Source organism: Syngnathus acus, chromosome 14 (assembly GCF_901709675.1).
Source record: "Syngnathus acus chromosome 14, fSynAcu1.2, whole genome shotgun sequence".
NCBI lineage: Eukaryota > Metazoa > Chordata > Actinopteri > Syngnathiformes > Syngnathidae > Syngnathus > Syngnathus acus.
In genome coordinates this window covers 1109990-1128038 of record NC_051099.1, presented here as the reverse complement: position 1 = coordinate 1128038, position 18049 = coordinate 1109990, and the positions used below count along the sequence as shown (strand labels likewise).

General features: G+C 44.7%; 4 protein-coding genes across 5 annotated transcripts; 2 read left to right on the top strand and 2 right to left on the bottom strand.

The window, feature by feature from the left end:
* Window positions 1-510: 510 nt before the first annotated feature.
* On the bottom strand, window positions 511-3251 carry stoml3b (stomatin (EPB72)-like 3b). Its single transcript, XM_037270690.1, has 7 exons — window positions 3076-3251; window positions 1834-1937; window positions 1680-1752; window positions 1529-1611; window positions 1206-1409; window positions 996-1130; window positions 511-877 (listed from the first exon to the last, which is right to left on the bottom strand). Exons 1-7 carry the CDS (start codon window positions 3137-3139, stop codon window positions 689-691), a joined length of 852 nt encoding a protein of 283 aa, XP_037126585.1. The 5' UTR covers window positions 3140-3251; the 3' UTR covers window positions 511-688.
* A 462-nt stretch (window positions 3252-3713) lies between these two features.
* Window positions 3714-9515, bottom strand: proser1 (proline and serine rich 1). 2 transcript variants are annotated; one of them, XM_037269723.1, is made up of 12 exons: window positions 8918-9515; window positions 8773-8838; window positions 8614-8682; window positions 8424-8518; window positions 8235-8328; window positions 7989-8099; window positions 7809-7904; window positions 7605-7683; window positions 7339-7431; window positions 5130-6378; window positions 4517-4661; window positions 3714-4427 (listed from the first exon to the last, which is right to left on the bottom strand). In XM_037269723.1, the coding sequence occupies exons 1-12, from the start codon at window positions 8966-8968 to the stop codon at window positions 4305-4307; spliced, it is 2271 nt and encodes a 756-aa protein (XP_037125618.1). In that variant the 5' UTR covers window positions 8969-9515; the 3' UTR covers window positions 3714-4304. The 2 variants fall into 2 exon arrangements, with proteins under 2 accessions (XP_037125618.1, XP_037125619.1); XM_037269724.1 differs by lacking the exon at window positions 7339-7431.
* A 187-nt stretch (window positions 9516-9702) lies between these two features.
* vps36 (vacuolar protein sorting 36 homolog) lies at window positions 9703-12936 on the top strand. The gene is made up of 14 exons (XM_037269725.1): window positions 9703-9887; window positions 9998-10066; window positions 10139-10209; window positions 10346-10460; window positions 10611-10700; window positions 11097-11183; window positions 11308-11340; window positions 11422-11499; window positions 11565-11699; window positions 11764-11829; window positions 11918-11982; window positions 12342-12426; window positions 12497-12573; window positions 12648-12936. Exons 1-14 carry the CDS (start codon window positions 9792-9794, stop codon window positions 12727-12729), a joined length of 1149 nt encoding a protein of 382 aa, XP_037125620.1. The 5' UTR covers window positions 9703-9791; the 3' UTR covers window positions 12730-12936.
* Window positions 12937-13644: 708 nt separating this feature from the next.
* On the top strand, window positions 13645-18030 carry LOC119133808 (thrombospondin type-1 domain-containing protein 1). The gene is made up of 8 exons (XM_037269964.1): window positions 13645-13794; window positions 14337-14448; window positions 14738-15126; window positions 15257-15920; window positions 16043-16204; window positions 16286-16673; window positions 16742-17174; window positions 17253-18030. Exons 2-8 carry the CDS (start codon window positions 14397-14399, stop codon window positions 17844-17846), a joined length of 2682 nt encoding a protein of 893 aa, XP_037125859.1. The 5' UTR covers window positions 13645-13794; window positions 14337-14396; the 3' UTR covers window positions 17847-18030.
* The last annotated feature ends 19 nt before the right edge of the window (window positions 18031-18049 follow it).

The window sequence follows — 18049 nt, the reverse complement described above, 5'->3', positions numbered from 1 at the left end:
TCAGGTGATTGCCATCTACAGATTGATTGGTTCTCTTGGTGCATTCAGGAACATTCGGAGTTTTCTTATCGCACAGGCGCAACTCTTTACTTTTGCAAATTGCGATATTTTTCAAAAGTACTTTTAACAAATACGATTTGAATTATTATTGCATGATTGAAACTGAGCGCTACGTCATGGGTAGGGATCAATGTGAAGAGCCCACATAGATTTCTGAGATAAAGATTTTTTTCTAAATACATTTAATCTTTTTATTATTAATAATAATTAATAACATTCATCATATAAAGATACGTATTTTTTTTCATGGTCAATTTCAATACACAACACTGCAAGGCTGTAATGTATGGAATTGATTATTCAATTCCACAACTTTCACAGGAAATCACAATGTCCCATCACTGGTAAGCGAGTTAGCTAGCTAGTCAATAGATAAAGTTAAGAAAACAAATCAAGAACCCATTATGCCACTTCATCAATTTTATGTAGGTGGAATGTATATATCTTTAATTTAGTGCAGTAAGAGAGTTTTTATTTTTAAATTTGATCTGGCAAAGCACGCAATGGTTACTTTAAAAAATAATAATAACAAATGACACACAGGCACTGATTTTGATGATAGCAGTCATCCAACTCTGTTAATTGCCCATTCAACAAGTGCATCTGAAGAGCAACGTCAACCCTGTCATCACTTGCGCATGAAATGAGAAATCATATCCATGGGCAGGGGGAAGATGATTGTGGAGTTCTTCTCTGCGGCGATGGTGTTGAGGGTCTGCAGGTAACGGAGCTGCAGAGCTGACGGAGCTTCGGCGATGACCAGCGCTGCCTCCTTCAGGGCGCGGGAAGCGTTCATCTCGCCTTCTGCGGCTATCACCTATACAGACGGAGTAGTAAGCAATGGGTGGTCCAAAAGCTTCTGACCCAATGTTGGGTTATTTATAGCCAGCAAATTGGGTTGGGGTTGCATACGTGGAAAACAAGTTTCCTATTACCTTGGCTCTGGCCTCTCGCGAAGCCTCGGCCTCAGCAGCCATGGCTCTCTGCAGCTGATGGGGCAGCTTCACATCTTTAATCTCAACACGTTCCACTTTGATACCCCAGTTGTCAGTAGCTTCGTCCAGATTTGACTAAAAAAGATATCATGGGAAATAATCTTGAACCTGTCTTTAGAGATTTTTACTTGTGAATCTGTTGATCCTTACCTGCATGCTGTGAGCAATGCCCTCTCGGTCAGACAGGACCTCGGCCAGGTTCTTGGTGCCCAAGACGTTTCTGAGGGTGGTTTGGGCCAGCAGGCGGGTGGCAAAGTCAGCGTTGGATACATTGGCTACAGAAGCGATGGGGTCGTTGACACGGAAGTACACTACGCCATCCACGCTCACTGTCACTGAGTCCTTTGTCAGAATCTGGAGGAGGAAATAACATTTGAAATCTTGTATTTGCAATTCGTGGGCAAAAAAATAGATATGTAGTCTTGTCGATTGAGTAAGCAAGCAATGATTCTGAAGGTTTGTGCAATCGTTACCTCTTGCGGAGGGATGTCGAATGAAACAGTTCGCAGATCAACTTTAACAAATGAATCAGTGCAGGGCAAAATGAAGAAAATTCCTGTGGAAAAACAGTGAACAAACATCAATGTTCCCATCAATGAGATGTGAGACATTACAAAAGCATACCTGGTCCTTTTCCCTTCTTGTCTGTGATGCGCCCCAGTCTGAAGATCACAGCACGCTCATACTCTTGAACTATCTGCAGAAACAATCGTGCAAGACCTCAAACCACCATCAGAGCCAAAGGAAATGAAACTACTTTTCTTTTTTTTCCACACACCTTCAAACAGAACCAAACGGTGAAGGGGAAGAGTAATAAAGTGAAGACGCCGACGATGATGACTATGAACCATCCGCAGCATCCCAAAGACCCCGTCTTCTCAGCTGCAGTGACAGAAAAGAAATGGATCATTTAACATTGGTGTGTTATCAGAACAGCAGTAGGACAATACCGGGATTGCGCAATACATGATTAGTTTGTGGTCATCTCATATTTCCATTGAAATGGTTTAGCTCCTCCCCCTTGTGTTGAGGCAAACAATAAAATGTTGACTCAAGCTTTATCATGTCTCCTTTGCTCATAAAGAAACCCATGAGTGTCCCTGGGAAGAGTTTGTTTTTCAATACGCGTCATAGTTTCCACTGTAAATCACTTTGCAATATTACGAAAGGATGACCCTGAGTTTGATCCTTTGTAAATATCCGCAGAAGGAATGATAGTAATCAATTATATTGTAAATAATAATAATTATAATAATTATAAAGCATCAATTTTGCTTTTTCCTTGCGCAGACAATCGGCATTGTTGTCTTTTTGAGGTCGGATCACATGATGTGCACTTTCCCCACCACTGAACTAAAGGAAATTTCAGTGTTGCTTTAAACAAATGACTTGGTCGCCGCATATCACACAGCATCATTGCGACACTGAGTCAATCACATGATTGCTTTTTTTCCCCCTTTATGGCGCTCTGAGCTGTGTTGTAATGTCACTGATTTTAATAAATCAACGACATCATTATCTCCATTCATAACAAAACATTATACACGCATGGTTTTAGCCATATAGTAAAACAGGAATGTAAATTAAAATCTAATGTGTCATATTTGACAGTGAAAATAAATCAACAATAAAGCACATGACATGTCATTTAAATTCAGAAAGATCTTAAATGTACTTTTGCGCCATGTCTTTTGTGGAATGATAATACTGTGAGAAAGCGCTGTGCTCAATGTCCACGGACGCACAAACAGCCCACAGTCACATGCTTTGGAGACGGACGCTTTATCTCAGTGTGTCTCTATGACGATGGAGCTATACAATGCCCTAGGCTGCTTTGCACCTTCCTTACCTGCACAGGTAAAAGCAATACACACAATAAAGTTGCTCTCATGTACATTTGGCTGATTGTAATGTGGTTGAAGCGGGAAAGCTTGATTATCAAAAGCAGCAAACCATCCCAAGTGTTTGTATGCGATCATCTTAAAAGCTACAAATGGAAGAAAAATCAAGTGAGACTTACATATTAAGACCTCTTTACTCATCCCCGTCGGCCTCTGACTTTCCATTCGGTCCTCCATTTCCATATACTGGATGGAAAAAGTGAAGTGAGAGAGTCACTTGAGTGAGAGTGCGAAGAAGTGGGACTAATCAGCAGGAAGTCATACGGGGACCTTTTAAAGCTGCAGTTTACCGGATAGCTGAAGGTGTGGTTCTGTGCCACTGAACTTTTTTTCTTGTTTGCACAAACTGCGACCGCAACCACGACAGAAACGATACCGGTTTTTTTTTTTTTTTTTCCTGGTTTCATTAGTGATGCTGCTGTGTAGTTTGTCGAGAACAGATATCCTGATTTGAGAAACTATATTGCTGAATAAAAATTTAAAAACCATATCCACAAATCAAAAACTGATTCTGTAGATAGATAAATTGCCAGATCAATAGAGCAATGACTTGCAGCTATCATGAGAATTGAATAAACAGTTCAGGGTATTTTTTTCCATTGTCGACATGAGTCTCACGGCCAGTGACACGACTACAGGAAATCATTTACCCACCCTTCCAGGTAGTCCCTGATGACCGAATGAACAATTGCAAGTAGTGTGATATGCTAATTTAATGATGTGCCATTCAGGAATCATAATCACTTTTGATATGCACGTCTGTGATTAAACGTAAGAACTGTGTGTTTCTGTTTATTCAAGGAACCTCAATTCATTGGCCTGTCACGCCATAAAACACAGAAAAAGTTACAGTATCTACTAGCTAAAGCAATAAAAAAAAAAGTTTTTAAATCCAAAACAAACAACAGTGTAACAAAAGAACTTTCAAAGCAACAGTCGGAATTCAAATGTAAATTGAGGAACATAATAACACTTTGTTTGTGTGACAGCAACAATTAGTGTTTCATTGACTAAAATAAGTTCTCGGAACAAGTCCGTAGCTGTCATCACACCTTTACACGATGAGTTGTCAACATAATATGGTCATTTCATTACATGGCATCACCTATTTTGACTTAATTCGTGCTGGTAAAAGCGACAAAAAGGCAAGACTAACATTAAAACTACTCACATTTGACTTAGAAAAAACAAGCTCATATTTACATCTGTTCACTAACGCGTGAACGATTCCTCACTCATTTCATTTCACAGTCTTCTGTCTTCAGTTCATAGATTTGCTGAAGGTCCAGACGGGGTATTGAAAGGGGTGCTCAGCATGTCATGGCAGTAGATGAACAGAGGGCAGCTTTCACTGCCAACCCAACTGTGGGTGCAAGCCCGGCTGGAGGGGGAAGGGGTTTCCTGGTCCTGCGGGATAGTTGGCGAAGGCGTTGGCCTGAGGAGCTAAGCCCTCCAAAGTTGTCGGGTGAGCCTGGAAGAAGAGGAACCTTCATTAAACCAACTTAACAACCAGACGTCTCAAAACGGTGTATAGGGCTTTCCGGTAAAATGTGTGTGTACCTGCAGCAGGGCAGGCTGCATAGCTGGATTGTGGAGGCCACCGAGAGCAGCAGGGGAGGCGGCAGGAGAGAAACCCGGGACACCGGGGAAGGACAGCAGACCCGGGAAGGCGCTGTTTCCTTGAGCCTGGAGGCCACTGCTCAACCTGGAGTACATGTACACAATTCACCATCATTTTACCAGGGGCATGTAGAACAGGAGTGTGTCAAATGTCAACTTTAGGGTGTGGCTTAGTGGAAGAAACGGTGAAATTCTCAGGTCATAGTAATCAGAAGGCAAAGTCCATAAACTGCACCTTGGGTAAACTGCAATCGGTAGAAGATATGCCACGTTCAAATAGGGGGTTTTTGTGATATCTATGACAAATCATTTCAAAAGTTCTTTCACCGTTAATGTTACCTGTAAAGCTCAACGTTTTGAGATGTTCAGTAAAATGAAGCATCTTACCTCCCAACAAATATTTCCAAAAAACATACTGAAATAATGATCCTGTCTTTATTTACGCCCAGATGTTAGTGTCAAGGTTCAATCTGATATTGAAGTTAATGGTGTATCTGCTGCAGTCTGGTGGAGGAGCATTTAACTGGATGGGGATCAAAAAATGGTGACCTACCCAGGCTGAAAGTTGGAGCTGAAGGCAGAAGCGAAACCAGGTAAAACCGGCGATGATGCTGGGACGCCGGCTGCCGCCGCCGCCGCCACTACCGCCGCTTGCATTGGCGCCACTGACGCAACGGAGGATGGAGCGGCGCCTGCTAATCCCATGAATGAAGGCAACACGGGGCTCCCTGCCCCGTGCCCTCCTGAAACTCCCAAGCCTGTGAAAGCGGCCGGGCTTGCGCCAGGCGGAAGGCCTGGGAATATAGAGGGTGCAGAAGTCAGGCCAAGAGCGAAAGGAGAGGCCGCCGCGTTGGCTGCCGCGTTGGGAGCCAGGCCGTGGAAGATGGAGTTTGGGGAGGGATTCGCCATGTTGCCCGATGACGTAGGAGGAAGGGGGGAGGAAAGAGCGGGAAAAGGGGACAGGCCCGGGTAGTGCGGCGGTCCCGGGCTGCCAGACAAAGCCTGGAGGCCGCTGATGGCGACGGGACTGGCGAGGGAGACTTGAGGAGAGCCCGGTGGGTGCGAGAGCCCCAAAGAACGGGCCAGCGCAGCCTGGGCCGATCCCGGTGCCACCAAAGGGCTAAGAGAGGGCGTGCCGGAACGAGAGGTCCCCTTGAAAGCCGAGGGCACCGGGCTGTTACTGCCACTGCCGCCGCCCCCGCTCTGTCTGTTCATGGCTCCAGGCCGACCCATGGCGGCCTGAGCCTGGGCAGAATGAGCGGGGGAAGGTTTGGGGCTGGGACCAGGGGTTGAACGATTGGGAATCACTGGAGCAGTTGGACTTTCAGAGGGGGTGTAGCTGCGGATTACCGAGCCAGGGTGATTACCTGCTTGTATGCTATGGAAAGGGTGCTCAGTAGACTGGGCAAAAGCCCTCTGCGGCGTCTGAGACAGGACCTCGGCACCGCCGTGGGAGGTAGCGGGGGTGCCTGGTCGGGAATGGAAAGGGGAGAAGCCTCCGCTGCCAGGACCAGGAGTTCCACAAGGGGTACCTGAGGGGGTGTGGGCTTTAATGACAGAAGATGGCGACGGAGTAACGTGGCCGCTGGGGGTCTGCGGAGCCGCTTTGATGACAGATGGTGACGGAGCGGGTGAGTTGTGAGAGGGCACCATGCCGGGAAAAACAGGGGTGATGGGAGTTGGCTGGGACGGGGAAGCTTGCGGTGGGACAGGGGTGGACGGCGTGGAGCCGTGAGGGATGAGCAGCGGCCCGCTGGTGACGCCTGGCGTGGTGTTCTGAGGATTGCCTGGTTTGGCGTAGCCTAATGGCAAAAAGACATCAGGATGACTGTTATTAGGTACCACTGTAATGTTTGAAGCCAACACTTACAAAACCATTCAAATAGAGAGACCAAGTGAACATAGAGAGAATCCCCCACGTGCAAGCTTGGGAGATGATCTTAACTTTGGGTGGGTTGTCTTATCATCATAGTGGGTTTGGCCTTTTAGTTATTAACAGGGCTCATATCACTCACTTTGAAATGGAAAAAATACTTTATTTGTGGTTCTGGCCACATGCCTACCCAAGAGAGTGAGACATGGTTTTGAAGTTGAAGAGAAAAAAAAAAAGAAAAAGCAATGCGGGTTAAAAATCCCCTCATGAGCTGCAAGCATGAATCCAGAAAGTCCAGTGGCGGCATTAGTCTGAAGCTCTTTGTGCCAAAGCAACCAAATAATGAAAACGAGCGTCTACATTGACTGACCAAAAAACAGCAATTTGATGCAGTTAGCATATTTCCTCAGATACCTTGACGACACTGCCATGTAGCTGCAGAGTAGACATGGCATCTGAACTTTAAGTGCTTATAGGTGTAAGGTGGATAATTCAGCAGCATAAGATATTGGGGGGGGGGGAAAAAACATTGTCCACTATTGTAATTACTTAAATACATTTGTCCAGTACTCTGCAATTGACTCAATGTCACCCCTGGCCACCTACATGAGGAAATACAGTAACCACAATTCAAGCCGTACTCCAAGATGATATCGTACTGAACTGCCGTAAAACGTTTTGCTACAAACAATACTGTGCAGCGATGCACTTTATTGACAGTCGTGCGAAATCAAATGAAGAACTTTACAGCCTTAAAATGTACCAGCAGCTGTTATTTTCTGGTCATTCAAAAAAAATAAAAAGCATATTGTGCGCCATTAAAACTGCAGAAGCGCAGGTAAGCAGCATGCCAGCTTCAACAGGCTTCTACAATCAAGTTGAACCATACCTGCTACTTTGTGGGCAGAGTTGTAGGGGGGAGGGGGCACATTGGCCGTTATGACCCCTCCCATAGAAACAAGGCCTGCGTTGTTGTACGCACCTGTGTAGCAGTTGCAAATACAGTATTGTCATCGGCCACCAAACACCGCTTACGCAGTAACTAGACTGCAATGGAGCAGCATCGGACTTGACGCCCCCACCGCCACTCGATTATATTGAAGCTTTTTTGTTATTAGTTTAGAGGAGGGCTCAGCTTTGTGTGTGGCCTCTTACTCGGTGCAATGGTAGCATGGGGTCTGCACGGAGGTATGGGGTAGGGCACGGGCCGGTGGGGGTTGTAGCTTGAAGGGAACTGCAAGACAAATCACAATAAAATGAAAAAAAGGCATCGGGCACGAGAAAAGGGATCGACATTTTTGGTTTAGTCTCTTCATTTGCAGCACACCATATTAATCATTCCATTATAAATGACCTTACTGGTTTGGAGGTTCCGATAATTCGAGTGGCAATCCCCTTACTCTCCATACTGGTGTCATCTTTCTTCTCTCCTTCTTTCTTTAAGGGAGGGATTCCCTGTTAATGGGCATTAGATCACATTTTCAGCAACCCCTTGAAGATGGGCAAGGCTTTATACGGTTTCAACTTTACAGGACCTACTGGGAATGTGCCAGTAACCAGACTGGGTCTGCCTTTTGGATATGGATTTCCCGGTATCATACCGCAGGATGAGATCATGGCGACAGGAGCTTTGCAACCCACTTTACATACCTAGTGGAAAAAAATGGTCAGTAGACTTGATATTTAAAAATCGATCCAAAATAAAACACAAGTAATCACTTATCCGATCACAAGATGGCACAATATCTTTTAAGTAACTTGCTTATTCACTGAATATATAAATACCTGTTCCAGAATTCTGCGAGCGCGCTTTCTCTCCGACAAGTGTATGCGAAATAAATCCTCTACAGGTCGGTAATTTTGAGCATCTGCAATATTCCTGCAAAGAAATGCAGACCAAAAATGTTCGTGGGGAGCTCTAGCAGTTTTATGCGCAATGATCTTTCAAGGTGTCACATTTGCTGATGCACTCACAAAGCGATCAGCTCCAAGACCATAATTCTGTCCTTTGAAAAGGTGAAGCAATTCAGAATGTTGGCAACTTTGGTGGTGGGGATGGCGACCATTTTCTACAAGAAAAACAATCATATGATCTATTAAACATGGCAGTAAGGCAAGCTTGATTTATATTTGACCCTTTTCTAGCATTCTAAACATTACTTACATGCTGCAGCGCCTTTACTGCTTTCATTTGAGGTTCTGCCCAGGAGAAGTATTTAAGTATGTCCGTGACCTGTAAATGGTCAAGGAGACAACTTACAACACTAGATTGCTTAGTCTATTTACCATAATACAAATGCTATGTATCGGTGTTTCTGATTACCTGTTCACTGGAGAAGTATCCATGCACCTGCTCAATGGCCTTTATCCGCTGATCGGTCAGGACACACTGAATAATACACAAATGGACCAATCACAAATCTTTCTCTTCATCATAATTGTACGGCTTTTCACTATGCGAACTTTACCTTCTTTATTTCATCTATGACGATGTCAAATGACTTCTTATCCATGATCATATAATTAAAAGACCGCCTGTTTTTACATGCGTAGTAAATCCACTACTCACAGTAGAGCTGATATTGTGATTTGCGATAATTTAAGATGATCTAAAAGTATATAAGGCCAAGCTATAGTGGCCAAAATAGAATACTAGAAGAAAACATATTCTAAATCGTCTATAGATTGTGGTATAGTTATGGCAATTTTCAGTGATCTCACGCGACTTTCTTCCAGTTGGAACAATTCTACAAAAAAAAAAAAAAAAAAAGGAAGCGAAAATGCCGAGTACACTGCACAACCTGTCTTCATTACATCCCTAACAACAAGCTAGTCAACATTAGCTGCCCCGTTTACGACTATAGTTGAACTAAAAGGCGTTATGCATTCAGGGAGAAAGTTTCATCATCAGCTTCATTTGTTTTCTTCCAAACCCGATTCTAGAAATTATTAAAACAATGGCATAAAATGACAAAATGAACAAAAACGCGACACGACTGAAGCTCATATGCTAGCTTCCACTGACAGCTGGCGCTAGTCAAGTCAACATCGTCAGGACCTCTGCAAGGCAGCTCGACAGAACGCCATTTGACTGTTGCATAAATATGAGAAGAGTCGACAAAATACAAATTATAAGCAAGAAATGTACATATATATGTCTAAAATTTAAACTATATCATAGTAAATGGAACATACATTTTCCCCCCGATATGGTTTCATCTGTTTTTGACAGGCAGCACTGGGGCACCTTTCAACGGCATACAAACAGGAAGTAAACACAAGATGAGGCGTCCCGGTAGCTTTTAACTGCAGGGGAACGATCGGATTACCATATCATAAGAAATGGATCGATTTTCGTGGTCAAACGGTTTTTTGGAAATAAATGAGACTTTAGTTATACAGCAACAAGGCGTCAGATTGTATGATGGTGACGACAAGGTATATTCATCCCTGCGTGCTACGTTCAGTCTTAGACAAGCTAAATTCTACATGAATTAATCGTGACATTTGTTGCATTGTCATTAAGTTTGTTTCTTGCACTTATATAGGCCAAACTAGATGTTGGAAATGCGTTGCTGAGCACCCATCGCTTGATATGGAGGGACGCTAAAAATCACGTAAGGGCTTGTCTTTGATTAAATTGTATGTACATAATGTAAACAACAATGCACATATGTTATTTTTCACAGGAGTGCTGCATTTCTATGCCATTGTCACAAATCTTGTTTTTTGAGGAGCAGGCAGCGGGAATAGGGAAGAGGTGAGTAACCTGCACTGTACATATGTATATAGTACATGTTTATACATGTAGTTGTGAGTTTTTTTTTTAGAACGTTCATTTTAAATAGCATGCATTTGCCTTCAACTCTTATGTCTTGTTTTCTTCTTCGTTGCAGTGCAAAGATTGTCATACACTTGCATCCAGCTCCTGCCAACAAGGAGCAAGGTCCTTACCAACAAAGCAAGTTTTCCTACATCAAGCTCTCTTTTAAAGAACATGGGCAGATTGAGGTAAACCCCACCACTATTGCTCTAAAGTGACTTTGGAGTCCTCTATACAGAAACTTAATTCCTCAGTCACCTCGGCCGTCAGGGATCCAACAATCAGTGTCAGTTTTCCCATAATATGTCCACTTGATAGTGCTTTTATTTCATCTCAAGTTTTTCAGGAGGCTAAATGAGGAGATGATACAGAAGAGATGGGAGAACACACCCGCTTCGCAACCAATCGAAATAAGACGCGGCTCACAGGTTTGAACACACCCTCTCGTTTCTTTCTGGTGTCGGTCGGCTTTTAGATCGAGGGGGAACATTCTCATGTGATGACTGTCCATTTAAAATACATCCCACTGGATGGCAGTGTTGCTTCCCTTTTTTGTGTTGAAACTGTGCATGTGTCCCTTTATTCACATCATTGAATTGGCTCTAATGAAATATGCATCACAGATCACAATTTCATTTTCATACACTTTAAATCCCCTCGAATGAAATTACAATTACTCATGCAAGTGGTATTTAACCGTATGAAACTATCTCTACAAAATATATCGACACTCTCTGCTGACTACAATTTGTTCCTGCTGTCTTGGTTCCTCTACTCTAAAAATGTGAAACGATTTCTCTTTCCTTTCCATTGTGGTCTTGCAGGCAGGAAGGACACGCGCAGTCGGGATTGTTGGCATTGAGCGTAAAATAGAGGAGAGGAGGAAAGAAACGGACAAAAACATCTCAGAGGTGTTGTAAAATATCTTGGCTGATTGTGTTGTGGCCAAAGTAAACAAAAATGCCCTTACAATCAATACAAACATTGAATTGTGACAATTCTGTGCTTATTACACTTTTTTTCCCCCTTCTGTAGGCCTTTGAGGATCTCAGTAAGCTGATGGTAAAGGTAAAGAACATTTGTTTGCGTGATAAAAACAATTAGTGGACTTTACCAAGTGTGTGTCTTCTCTCTTCTCCCCTCAATCAGGCCAAAGAGATGGTTGAGCTGTCCAAATCCATCGCTAATAAGATAAAAGACAAGCAAGGGGACATAACAGAGGATGAGGTCATAACTTGAGCTAATCAAGGTGGATGCTTGCACCACAATAACGTGTTATTTCTACTTTCCAGACCATCCGCTTTAAGTCCTACCTGCTGAGCATGGGCATCGCTAACCCCGTCACCAGGGAAACACATGGCTCTGGCACACATTACCACATGCAGCTGGCTAAACAACTGGGGGATATGCTCCTGGCCCCTCTGGAGGTAAGCATTCCATACCACTTGGGCCGCCATCTTTAAACAAGTTGATCATTATCGACCTTCTCAGGAGCGCGGAGGCATGATGGCGCTGTCCGAGGTGTACTGTCTGGTCAACCGGGCTCGAGGCATGGAGGTATTCCGACCATCCAAAGTAACACAACCAAAGCTTCATGGATTTAAAGACGCTAACAGAGATGTTTTTTTTGTCCTTGTTTTGACAGCTTTTATCTCCGGATGATTTATTGAATGCATGCAAAATGTTTGAGCCCTTGAAACTCCCACTGAGGTGTGTTTTTTTTTTTCTTCTAAGAAGCTTTCCCACAGCAATTCCCACATAAAATCAAAACGACATACAAAATAAGAGTGTGGTCAGAGCACACTACCTGCACGCTTCCCCTAAACGTCCAATCCTAGAATCGCCCCCTTGTTGACCTACATAGAAGAACCAGCCAGGCTTTTCCTGCCAGGCTTCCTGTTTTTCAAAATGTTGACCACTTGGGTCACTTCCTGAGATTTTGTACCGAACAAGACCTTCCGCAGTAGTCCTTCACTTGTATGGCAAAAGATGAGAAGGAAAATGGCATGACAAAAGATTGTCAAATCACGTGAACATGACATGACAGCAGCCACTTTTACCTTGCGCAGGCTGCGTGTATTTGACAGTGGTGTGATGGTGGTCCAGTTGCAGTCTCACAGCGAAGAGGAAATGATCGCCTCAGCCCTGGACAATGTGAGCTTCGCTGTTACTTCTTGGCAAAGAAGTCACGTTTGACGTTATTCCCTTTCTTCTTTCCTATCAGGTGACAGAGAAAGGGTCTTTAACAGCAGAGGAGTTTGCTAAACTTGTGGGTCTCTCTGTGCTTCTGTCTAAGGAGCGGTAAGTGTCAAATATGGTGATGCATCACCATCATCGCAATGAAACAAAGATTGTCTTTGCCCTCCATATTGCAGTTTGCTTCTGGCTGAGAAGATGGGCCATCTTTGTCGAGATGACTCCGTTGAGGGTTTGAGGTTCTACCCAAACCTCTTTTGAGGTTTTGCATCCATCCTGGATTCAATAGATAGGTGTCCTCGCTGTGCATTCTCTGCTTCTTACATTTAGAACTAATAATAACCTATTCTCGTCAAACCAAAGTCTACACAATTCAGCTTGGTAGCAGTCAGTCACAATGTGTCAGAAAGGAATGTGTATGAATGAATCTTGTTGTAAATAAATGCCACCTGGGCCTCTTTTTTTCGATTTGTGTTTACTGCTGTGGGTCACTTTCATTGCAAAAGAAGCTCCACTTTCTTTTTTAAACGGTTCTCCAGAGGTAACATCAATGTATGCCGACCAGACTGATGAAATTAGCCAGCCACGTGGCTCATTTGGGAGCAGAAATGAGGAATCCTAATGAGGTGTAAATGCACAAATTAAATGTATAGGGTAAACCTATTGACTGAGCCCACTGGATGTGCATTGTTTTAATTGGAATATCCGAAGAACCAAAGGATGAAAAATGACATGAATAAATGATCATAAAAATATATTGCTTTGCCATAATGAATATTTTAAGCAATAAACATTTAGGAACACTTTGACCTTTCACACTGCGGTATGTATTTTTGACTAAACCTTTTTTGTGCCTAAATTATTTTCACACCATCTCTGCAAAATTCGCTTAGTTAAACACATCATGCACCAATATCCCTGAAATGGAGGGGGGGAAAAAAAGATCAAATATGAAGTAGTTGATTTGGGGCTTTTTGTGTGTTTTCTGGGGGAAATTACATTCTTTTAGGAATTAGAAGATGATACAATGTTGTTAGTTACCTGAATGCTGTCAGTCACTTAAATGTTGGACAGAGGCTGAGATTCCCTGTTTGGCATGCACAAACTTGGTCAATAAAGCTGATTCTGATTTTGAAAAGCAGAGGGAAAAAAATAAGACCGTAAAACAATGGTGAGCACGCGAGGTGTGTCTCCCACTCATTTGAGCAGCACACGACAACTGTGGACTTCTCCAGACATTGGAATCAATCCGCAGTGTTGTCATCGTTCTGAGCGAAACCGCGGAGACAAACACACTGATGCTGCTGCTCAAATGAGTCCGGACGCGTGAGTACACATTTTTATCAGACATTTTCTCATGTTTAAGGCGTCTTTTTCTTTGTCAAGCAAGGTTGATTTTTTTTTTTATGATTTACTGACTTGTGCACAGTGTTAAAAAGAAAAAGATCATTTTTGGCCTGGATTAAGATTGATTGAGAATGCGCATTGCGACCAATTTTACTGTTCACAAAGTTGCGCTGTTGATGTCAATTTGATTCAGATTCACTCATATAGTCTAAACCTAATGTACATTTTCTGAAATGCCACGTTTGCAAACTTTTTTTTGTAATTGGTGTTTATGAAGCGAATTGCATATGGTTGTATTTAAAAACAAATCACAAAAGACAATAGGGAACCGCAAAAGAAATGTGAACAAAAGTATTGGGACAGTTGACAATTCCAAAAAGCATTTGCTTTCAATTTCCCACTTTTTGTCGTGTTGAATCCTAATATTATTGAAATGAATATGTGGACCTTTATAGGCTACATATATTTACAGTATGTGTGACATTGACGAGCAATTTTGTACTGCATTTTTGCGATTTTAGAACCAAGCAATGGTAGAAGAAGGCGGCAATGAGGTGTAAGGTGAAGAACGAGACATCGGAATGCCACGAGCTGTCTCCTTTCTTTCTCTGTTGCTTGGCCTCATGGGATATGGTATGTGTGACCAAATGGACTCCATCAGTGATTGTCAAAATGTGTTTACGGGTATGCGTACTTCCTCTATTGGTTCGTGAACACTGCACGAAATGTTCCAACTGTGCAAAACATTACAGCGGCGAGGGCTACTTATAATACTGCATGGTAGTTTGATGAGTGCGATGCCTACTGTGGATATCATCAAATAAAATACAACACTTGCATTCACAGTTCTATTTTCTGATTATTTTGTTCCTTAAACTATGACTAACACCTCTCATGGTCTTTTCTGTGCTCTCTGGTCAAGCTTTGGCAGGGCTCAACATCTGGCCCTCCTTCCACGTTGCCCTTAGCAACGCCAGTGTATTTGTGGACTACAGCACAAAAACCAACAGCAGCCTCATCGGCCATCTGAGTGTATCTCTGGTTGACATGAACACCAACACCACCCTTCTGACCCGGACTCTGCCTAACAACCAGTCTGCTGGTAGGGTGGAGTTCAGCTGCTCCTGTTTCCTGTATGCTGGAACTTTCCGCTTCCTGCTGAAGCAGATCAGCACGGCGGAGGAGTCCCACGCAAATGGGACGGAGCGTTCGGAGAGTACCACGTGGTGGTGGAGTTCAGAACTGCAGGTGCAGTGGCCCACCTTTCACATTGCGGTCGAGAGGGTCGGGAACCACTCGGGAGCTTTTCAGGCAAGTACCAACTAAAAATCGAGTCTTTTTTTTTATTGTAGCAAATGTGGGCCGGAATTCTGAAGATGCTAAATCCATCATGAGGATTGATGTTTTCATATTTTGTTGACTTTGCTTTTCCTCTCTCCAGATCGGCTTATCAACCAATGAACACTTCCAGCCTTGCTCCAGCATCGTCCAACCTGCTCTGCTGCTAGAAGTCAGCTATATGGAATACAACCAGATTGGCCGAAAGGGCATCAATAAGGTGCAAGCCCGCACGCTCCATCCCATCCAACCTCTCCGTTCCCAGATGATCAAGCTTCCCTGTGCTTTTCCATTCACGGAGAAAGACTTCATACAAGTATCCCTGCGCTCCCCCCATTCAACGCAGGAAGTGAAAAGCTCCGGTCCTCTCTACCTGTCCCATATCTTCTTCTATAAACTGCTGGTGGAAAACGCCAATACCTATAAGAGTAGGTGTGAAGGGACTGTGACCGTGAAGCTCGTAACTCCACCTTGTGCGCACATTGACGGCAAAGTACTGTTGTATAAGGACGGAGTTGTTGGAAGAGGGGTCGCCGTCCCCTCTGGGACGGCGGGAGCAGGAGGAACAACAGCGATGGGCTTCGGGCAAGAGGAGCCGTCTTCTCCTCCGTTGGCTTTTAACTGGCTCACTCAAGGAGAGAACGAGACGGAATTCAACTGCTCTGTTTTTTACCCGGGAAGGAGTAAGTACTGCTTCCGATTTGTGTTTAACTACAGCCGCTCGCCTAGTCCGGCTCAGACCTGCCTGGTGGTGCACAGGAGCGAAGGTGAGCAGTTTGGTGTTCCTCTATTGTAAAATGTCTCTTAGGCATGATGACCTCAACGTGTATTATCATTCAAGTGTACTGTTTAAGATTAAAATGTTCTTTTTGTGTGTGTGTGTGTCAAGAATCATGGGGACCCTGGAAACAGTGGAGTGTGTGCAGTGTGAGCTGTGGAGAGGGTGTCAGGGAACGTGTGCGGGAGTGTTTGTTGCCCTCTGGCGTGGAAGGGAAGCAGTGCACTGGAATGGTGAAGGAACAGTCCCTCTGCTCCCTGGAAGACTGTGCAGGTACTTATGCTAATGCCATCAAATCAGAATATTGCCAAACATGCAACGCTGTCTGTACGAATGATATTTCTCACCCTCCAGCATTTGCAGCTCCATCTCTTCCTCCCGTGCCGGCTGGAGTCGGTCCCTTCGGTGGCAACGTGGTGGCCATCGTTGGCATCTCCCTCTGCCTGGCCGTCATTCTGGCCACCGTGGTGATTACCCTGTGGAGGAAGCTCTGCCGTACCCCTCAGTGCAGCTCCGTCCGTAGAGGCTCCGCGCATTCCTCGGGCGGGCGCAAACTCTCCGACGAGGCCTCCGTTTGCGGCGCCGGCCTCCAGAGACCGAGCTCGGTCGGGGTCGGTTCGACCCAGATCCACAGGCCTTCCCTGGGCGGTCCTCCTCTTCCTCAGACAGCGGTGATGCCTCTCTCACAGGATCCAGAGAGGCTGTCACCCACTGGTCAGAAGGTCCTGCCTCCCATTTTTGGGTACGGAATTGAATCAGCTTTAAAAAGCAGTCAGGTTGCAGTGTAAAATGTGTTCCGTCTCCTCCTAGGTACCGCTTAGCTCAGCAGCAGTTAAAAGAAATGAAGAAGAAGGGCTTAAAGGAGGCCACACAACTCTACCACGTGTCTTCAAGCCCGGTTCACGATACTTCGCTAGAGAAGCCGACGTCACCGACCAATTCCCACATTCCATCACCCATCGCATCCCCCTTTTCTGAGCCACCGTCGCAAACTTCTCGGATCACGCCGGACCGAGCGGGTCCCAGAGTGGATCTCATCTTGGGTCCTCAAGTATCCAAGTGGCGAGACCGCACTGCCGATTGGGTGGAGATGGTGGAGAGGAGCAGCGTAGCAGGTGTCGCCGACAGACCCGTGACAAACACGTATCACAAGAATCCAAATTTCCGAAGGACCTCCAGTTTTACGGAGACAAAACCTCAGCCTTCATGCGCAGGACACTACCGAGACAGAAGCATGACTCAGGTGAACGTCACAAATTTGTCATTTCCGTTCTATTTTAGATGATCAACAATTGTTTAATTACTATAAATGACTGTTCAGGTGGGATGTCGCACCCTTCCTGAAGGAAACTCATGGTCCAAAGAGAGAAGAGAGAGGTCTCCATTTAGCGCCTACCCCATTCCAGAGCATGATACCCCAAAGTGGGCCCATTCTAGACCCCAGAGGGATCCCTCAACACAGACTTCCACTCCTTATCAAGTGAAACACACGGGAACCAGTACCTCGACGAAACACGTGGACCACTGTGGCGCTGAGGAGAAACAGCCGAAGGGCAGAGCGGGAAGCGGAGCTCCTCACGAGGGAATTTCAGGGATCGGCGGCCCACTCACAAATCCTGACTGTCAGTACGGAGCAACCCTGAGTGTGGAACGGGCCGAGCAGAACTGGAATCGCCGCGGTCCGTCGCCGGTCCAGAGGAACATGCTGGCACGGAAATTAAAGGAGGCTCAGTCCTGCTCCAGCGTCAGAGGGCGTCAGCGTAGCTCCACCTTCAGCGTGTCGTCATCCGAAAAGAGGGAAGAACACGGCCGCCCGCGTCCCGGTTCGGGATACTACGTCGGCACTGAAAGCTCCGCTTACCCCCTGAGTGAGGCGGAGCAACGGGTGCTGCGTTTTTCACCAGACGAGAATTAGATCACCAAGAAATGTGATGAACTTTTCTCAGGAGAATTGAACAAGATTCAAGTCGTCCAGATTGTTTTGTAATAGTTAATCATTCCGATTGTGCCAAATAACATCATTTTTGTTTTCAGTGAATGGGCATATTTTTGATGTGTTTCCAACAAAGGTTTAAATAAAACGTTTTGCCACTGCTTTATATCAGATGAAACCGTTTT

What these genes read in the sequence shown, in the direction of transcription:
- stoml3b (XM_037270690.1), bottom strand. Translation starts at nt 3,139, where the DNA reads ATGGAAATGGAGGACCGAATGGAAAGTCAGAGGCCGACGGGGATGAGT. An exon ending in GAGTAAAGAGGTCTTAATAT is followed by an intron (nt 1,938 to 3,075) that starts GTAAGTCTCACT and finishes CTGTCACTGCAG; the next exon opens with CTGAGAAGACGGGGTCTTTG. An exon ending in CCGTTTGGTTCTGTTTGAAG is followed by an intron (nt 1,753 to 1,833) that starts GTGTGTGGAAAA and finishes TTGTTTCTGCAG; the next exon opens with ATAGTTCAAGAGTATGAGCG.
- proser1 (XM_037269723.1), bottom strand. Translation starts at nt 8,968, where the DNA reads ATGATCATGGATAAGAAGTCATTTGACATCGTCATAGATGAAATAAAG. An exon ending in CCATGCTACCATTGCACCGA is followed by an intron (nt 7,432 to 7,604) that starts GTAAGAGGCCAC and finishes ACTGCTACACAG; the next exon opens with GTGCGTACAACAACGCAGGC. An exon ending in AGCTCCAACTTTCAGCCTGG is followed by an intron (nt 4,662 to 5,129) that starts GTAGGTCACCAT and finishes CATGTACTCCAG; the next exon opens with GTTGAGCAGTGGCCTCCAGG.
- vps36 (XM_037269725.1), top strand. Translation starts at nt 9,792, where the DNA reads ATGGATCGATTTTCGTGGTCAAACGGTTTTTTGGAAATAAATGAGACT. An exon ending in TGTATGATGGTGACGACAAG is followed by an intron (nt 9,888 to 9,997) that starts GTATATTCATCC and finishes GCACTTATATAG; the next exon opens with GCCAAACTAGATGTTGGAAA. An exon ending in TCGCCTCAGCCCTGGACAAT is followed by an intron (nt 12,427 to 12,496) that starts GTGAGCTTCGCT and finishes CTTTCCTATCAG; the next exon opens with GTGACAGAGAAAGGGTCTTT.
- LOC119133808 (XM_037269964.1), top strand. Translation starts at nt 14,397, where the DNA reads ATGCCACGAGCTGTCTCCTTTCTTTCTCTGTTGCTTGGCCTCATGGGA. An exon ending in GCTTGGCCTCATGGGATATG is followed by an intron (nt 14,449 to 14,737) that starts GTATGTGTGACC and finishes TCTCTGGTCAAG; the next exon opens with CTTTGGCAGGGCTCAACATC. An exon ending in GGTGGTGCACAGGAGCGAAG is followed by an intron (nt 15,921 to 16,042) that starts GTGAGCAGTTTG and finishes GTGTGTGTCAAG; the next exon opens with AATCATGGGGACCCTGGAAA.